Raw genomic sequence first — 6,000 nt, 5'->3', positions numbered from 1 at the left:
CCATGCTTGAAAACAATTGATGGGGGTGAATGTAATTTTTTGTATTAAAGATCCCATGTCCCCTTTTATAAGAGTTGGGCTGTTAAACCAGGAGTTATAGCCAAGTTCTAGTTTAGCTGATTTCATTCTGACTACCTAATAAAATTCCACTGTAAATGTACTTCATCTTCACTTCTTGTCACCAAGTGGTGGAGTGTTGCTGTGTACTGTTGAAGAGTTGTAGTACTTCACCCCAGAAATGGTTGTATGTCAGTGGATAAAGTGCTCCCGTTGGGATGGTTTGCATACCAATTTGTTAAAGAGGACTGTGTTCAAGGCAAAAATGCAAGACTTTTGCCATAACATTCCCCAAACACTAATAATGTCTGGATTAAAATAAATCACTAAAGCCTACTCTCAGAGAGTCTGATTCTGCTAGTCTCACTCAGGCTGAGTAGTACTTACATATGTGAGTACTTGATGGGACTAATGGTCTGCATAAGTACTACTCAGCCTGAGTAAGGCCCAGCAAAGTCAGGCCAGAAAGGGTGGGAGGTATAAGATAGTGAAGAGAAATTCCTGGCTCGAGGGAAGAGGAAACCCAAGTCTATGTGTTGATTCTGATACAGCTTGACATACTTTTGTCAAGTGTAAAGTTGGTTGGAAAATCTTTGACAGAACCATTTTCTGTCAGAAAATGCAGTTCTATCAAAATGCTTCACAAAATTGTGTCAATTTTGCCAAAATTTCATTTTGGAGAAAAACCAAAAGTTCTGACAGTGCCAAAATGTCCCATTTCCACATTTTTGGGAAGGAAACATTTAATTTTTTTCATTTTGAAATGACTTTGTTTCCCTTTTTTGTACTGTATTTAAATTATAATATAAAATAAAGTTGCAATCACACCAGTGTGAGTGAACTGATCCAAAATGATTCCATCCTCCCCAAAATTTTCCCTTGAGGAGCATTTTCAAATGTTTGAGTTCTGTTCCAGTTCAAAACAAAGCCATATTTCCCAATTTCAAAATCCTTTGCCAAAGGGAATTTCTGTCCTCTGCCCAACCCGTCAGGTGGTTAGATACACTGGAGATGGTCACAGTATAATGAGTGCCCGGATCCTGCAGCTTCACCCACACAGACTCAAGGCACCATTGGCCAGGCTCTGACTTCAGGCTCTGGGTCTTAGTTTTTGTAAAATGCCCTGAGTTGCCCCATAAATGGGGTTATGGAAATACAAAGTATGTCTCGGGGTGCCAATTCTGGTTGGATGCATTCCTGGAGGTTTCCTCGGATGGCATATTTAATTCCTGGAGACTCCAGGACAATCCTGGAGGATTGGCAACCCTGGGTATTACTATGAAATGCCAACAAGCAGCCGCGCGTTCAGCCTTTCCCCTGGGCGGAGGCAGGTGTGTTTGAGGCGCGTGCGAGGGCCACAGGCCCAGCTATCATTTCCCAGCCGGGGTTGAGGCTCTTTGACCATTGTGCTGGCAGCGGAGTGTCCCTGTCACCCGCGGTCTCTCCGGCCGCCCAGCAGGTTGCCTCAGGCAGGCAGCGCCCCGCTACGGAGATGCCGCGGTCGCTGCCCACGCCGCGCGGGGGCGCCCCGGCTGAGCTCCGCCGCCTGGGCTGGCTCGCTGCGGCGCGTTGGTGGGTTTGGCTTGTTCCTGCGCGGCGAAGGGCGCCGGGAGCGGTGAGCAGCGTGAGTCACCCAGCCCGTCGGCGCGGGGAGCCCAGAGCGCAGGCACCGAGCGGAGGAGGAGGGTGGAGGGAGGCAGGCAGGCAGGGGACACGGGCTCCCCTCCCTCCCACTCGCACATGCTGCCGCGCTGCAGTCAGCTGGAGCAGCGCCTCCGCCGATGACCTTCTCGCCCGCCCGCCGCCCCTGAGCTGAGGACGCCCGGCTCGGCTGCCCTCTCGCCCGCGCGGGGCGGGGATGCCACAGCGGCTCCCGAGAGCTGCTTCCACCGCCGGGGCCAGTTGCAGAGCCGCCGCCGCCGCTCGCGAGGAGCCTGAAAAATGAACCCCCAGTGCGCCCGCTGTGGCAAAGTCGTCTATCCCACGGAAAAAGTCAACTGCCTGGATAAGGTGCTGGGCGCCCCGCCGAGGGGACGGGGCACTGGGGAGGACAGGCGTGTGGGGGGATGGGGACAAGGGAGGAGGTGATAGATGGGTGAGCGTGGGGCTGAGGATGGTGACCATGAGGGTGTCACTGGGATGTGCTCCCTTCCTCCCTCCCCAAGTATCACCATTTTGCCTGCTGGATTAAGTACGTCGTCTGAAATGAGTGAAAAACAGCAAACCGCCTCCTAAAGCAGGCGTCCATGCTGGGGGGAGCTGTTTGGAAGGGTTAATGTTTAGTCACTAGGGGGAGGGGGGCAGTCGCCTTGGAGAAGCGGTGCAAGAGTATCTCTTTCTTCCTGGGAGCTCGGCTGTTGCTGCAGGGATCTAACTGATGTGGCTTAAAAAACAAAACAAAACAGGGGGAGTGTAAAATACCTGCAGGTTGCAAATAAAGTACCGCACCTCTGCCTGTCACTGCGCTGGAATCTGCTCCTCTTCTAATCGCAAGGAAATAGGCAGATAGTAATTAGCATGTCATAGCACTGCCGCTGCTGACGCATTGCTATGAATACATGCTAGGGAGCCCAGAATTGAGATCAAGATTCAAATGCCCATTCACCAGTCAAGCACAACAGGGTTTTATGACTGTTTCAGACAACAGCCCTTAATCTAATGCCTATAACAGGACAATGTTTTAGAGAATAGATAATAGAGTCCTTTTTTTCTCTCTTTCCCTAAAGGAAGTTATATTCAAAGGTGAAACCCCTATGAGCTATAGCAGATTTCTTCCCAGGTTGACGCAGCTTTGAGATGCTTCAACAGCATATCATGCAACTATTCTGCTGTGACTGATCATTAAACCACACCAGGGCAAGAGAGATGACCTTTCCCTTGATATTATTCCAGTTTAATATTAGTTATCATGAAGCCTGATCATTTCATAACTGTACAAGCATCAAGACTGTGACGGGTGCTCCAGATTGACACCCCCACACATGCTGGAAAGGGAGTAGTGGCTGTTAGATGAAAATACTATACTGTGTATTAAATGTAGTTTATATTTAGTATACCAGCAACCATATTAATTAGTGGTTTTATCCATGTAGTATTTTTAGAAAACATTTTTATTGATGTTGTATTAATCAAAATGTGAAAAATTCTGCTTCAGGTGTCCTTTAAATAATTCCACTAAGGTTAAGCTGCTGTGATCTTGGCATTCACTTTACTAGAGAATTTATGGTATTTGGAGTTGTTTCAGAAGTGCTTACAGTTGCATAAATCTTTAATTTACAGAAATACTTATTAAACATCGTAGTGGTAAAAATCCTCTCCTAATTTGCAAAAATATTGACTTAAATTGTATTTAAATACTTAATGTAACTTCAAACATATTTTAATTAACTATAATTTAAATTTATTTGCAGTACTGGCATAAAGGATGTTTCCATTGTGAGGTCTGCAAAATGGCTTTAAACATGAACAACTACAAAGGATATGAAAAGAAACCATATTGCAATGCGTAAGTATTATAAATGTCAAGTCTTGCAGAAATGCATTTGAGAAAATAGCTGGTTGGGGAGATTATCAGAGCACAAACATGAATTGTATTGCTTTAAAAAGTTGGTTAATTGTATTACATAGGTGTGGCAGTGCAGTCCTAAGCATCAATGTATCTTTTGCTTTAATAAAGATCACCATGTCTATTTACTGTTTTAATGTATATGCTGTTATATCAAATTTCTGCATAAAACCCCCATTCTGCAATGAGTGTGGTTAGACCCCAGTGCTGAGCCCCATTAATTTCACTGGGAATCTGGAAGGATAGAGAGATTCCCTCACACGGAGCTCAGTGCATGTTTAGGTCTATAATCAGTATTTTAGATACAAAAATTTTCACTTCTGGTAAGAATTTTACTGGGGAACTGTACAATTTATTTTTTTGTAAAAATCCTTATTTCTGTTGTTCAAACAACACCTTGGTTTACTAAAGCTGGATACTTTAAAAATTCATTTAACTTTTCGCTGTTCTTGCCATCTACTTACCTTCTGCATTTATCTCAGCTTTGATATTAAAAAAAGCTTAGTCAGTTTCACTTTTGTCTGTAGTCCCATTCTGGTCAATCTCATCTTCCCGTTCTAATGAACTAGCACAGTGCTTCTGTGTTTGGGTTGCAAATACTATAGGGGAAGATTTTGGTATATAAAAAATGTTCCTGTTGTTTGTACCGTGCCCTAACATTTGCTAGGTGCATTCGAGTATATATTTTTTAAGCTTTAGAAACATTTGTTCTTTGCTTTTTTTTAAAAGGGTATTTTTTTTTTTTATAAAACATGGACCAAATTTGACCTTAATGTCCCTTTAAAGTATATGCTCATATTGTGATAATTTCCATGCCAATCCATGCCAAAAGTATTAATACATGAAATATTTGTCAAAAAAGTATTATCCTAAACGCCTTATTTCATCAGTGTAACACTTCACTATGGACCCATACAGAACAGTCCAATAATTTGTAACTAGCTTATGCTTATCTTCTTCCATGATAAAATCATTTACAAATAAATGTAAAAATCCCTGTGTACTGTAAAAATATGAACATTTTCAGTAAATGTTGTTACTCTGCTGCCAAACCTTGAAGATTTTCCTTTGAGGGTGTGTAATCACATTTTAGGAATTTATTTTCCTATTCCGAAGTTTCTAGTTCTTTCTGCAGGATTGTACCTTGCACTGTGAACCCAGACCTAAGTAGTTGCAGGATAAAAACAGGGTTACAGGAAGTGGTGTTGATGATTCCGTAGATGGCACACTTCCCTTTGAGTCAGTCAGTGGCCCAGCATGGTTCTGGATGGTCCTCTGCTGTTGGAAGTGTTGTCTTTTGGATGAAGTCTGAAATAGAGCCCATATAACTTGTGGTCATTACAGATCCCATGATGCTTTGGTACTTCTTGCAAGAGCACATTTTTGTATGTCCCTTGTCATGGCTACATTTCAACTCTGGTATTCTGCTCACTTAAAACTTCCTAAGTAGTTTCAATTGGATATTTATATTTAATAACCCACTCTCCAACAGAAAATTCCTCCATGCTGTGAGTGCATGGTAGGTGCGGTACTCACATTTCTATGCCAAAGGTTCCTACGTTTCAGTTGGGGAAGTGATGCTCTTCTGTGCAGTCTAATGTGTGCTGAGATCTTTCAGAGTGGGGGTGAGGAGAAAAAGTGCTATTAACATGTAAGGTACTATTCTTCCTGTTAGCTCATTTAATGAACTTAGTGTGTAATAATGATCCTTAAAAAGGAATTTATTGCCCTTTAAAAAAAACCAGAATTATGTAATAATCACTGTTCAGATTAGTCAGGAGGAGCTAGTATGTATAATATGGGAGATCATAATTCAGAAAATGAGAGCTGAATTAGTAAAAATCATGTAAGAATATCGTAAAGGTGAGTACCCCTGAGATTGTAAAGCTTTCTAAACTTTGTTCGTAAATTTTATCAAACTTGTACTGGGTTTGTGAATATTACTTTGAGCATTTGCGTAAAGTATTGATTTGCATATATCTTATTGTTGAACCACATAAAGCAGAGTAATATTTTTAATAGGAGTAACAAATGTTGGTCTGAACAAATGTTGAATACTTTTCAGGGAAAAATGAGACACCAGTTTGATGTAATGCAAAATGATATTTTGAAAATGTAGTTTGTTTATTTGAATTATTATCTTTTGACTTATGAATCTTGCATCTGATTGATCACATAGTTAAAGTTACTTAGTTAAGTAACACTAATATAAATATTTTAAATGAGATTTACCTTCTTTAGTGTTCATCAGTAGGAGACCGCTGAAACCCCTGTTGGGTCAATTATTGCTTGATCATAAAATCTGCAAAAGAAAAACAGAATGTAAATTTACTTATATAGGCTACTGGAAGTGCTTGACAAAAGCAGTTATTATTAGA

General features: G+C 41.8%; 1 protein-coding gene across 3 annotated transcripts in view; it reads left to right on the top strand.

The window, feature by feature from the left end:
• Positions 1-1,998: 1,998 nt before the first annotated feature.
• The window catches only part of LOC135874010 (LIM zinc-binding domain-containing Nebulette), a 411,833-nt gene continuing 407,831 nt past the window's right edge, over positions 1,999-6,000 (top strand). For all 3 annotated transcript variants that reach the window (XM_065398686.1, XM_065398685.1, XM_065398684.1), the window contains exons 1-2: positions 1,999-2,067; positions 3,468-3,562. In XM_065398686.1, coding sequence (XP_065254758.1) covers positions 1,999-2,067; positions 3,468-3,562 — 164 coding nt within the window. The remainder of the gene's footprint in view (positions 2,068-3,467; positions 3,563-6,000) is intronic.

Source organism: Emys orbicularis, chromosome 2 (genome assembly GCF_028017835.1).
Source record: "Emys orbicularis isolate rEmyOrb1 chromosome 2, rEmyOrb1.hap1, whole genome shotgun sequence".
NCBI lineage: Eukaryota > Metazoa > Chordata > Testudines > Emydidae > Emys > Emys orbicularis.
Note: the sequence above shows the minus strand (reverse complement) of the source record. Positions and strands in the feature narration are given on the sequence as shown.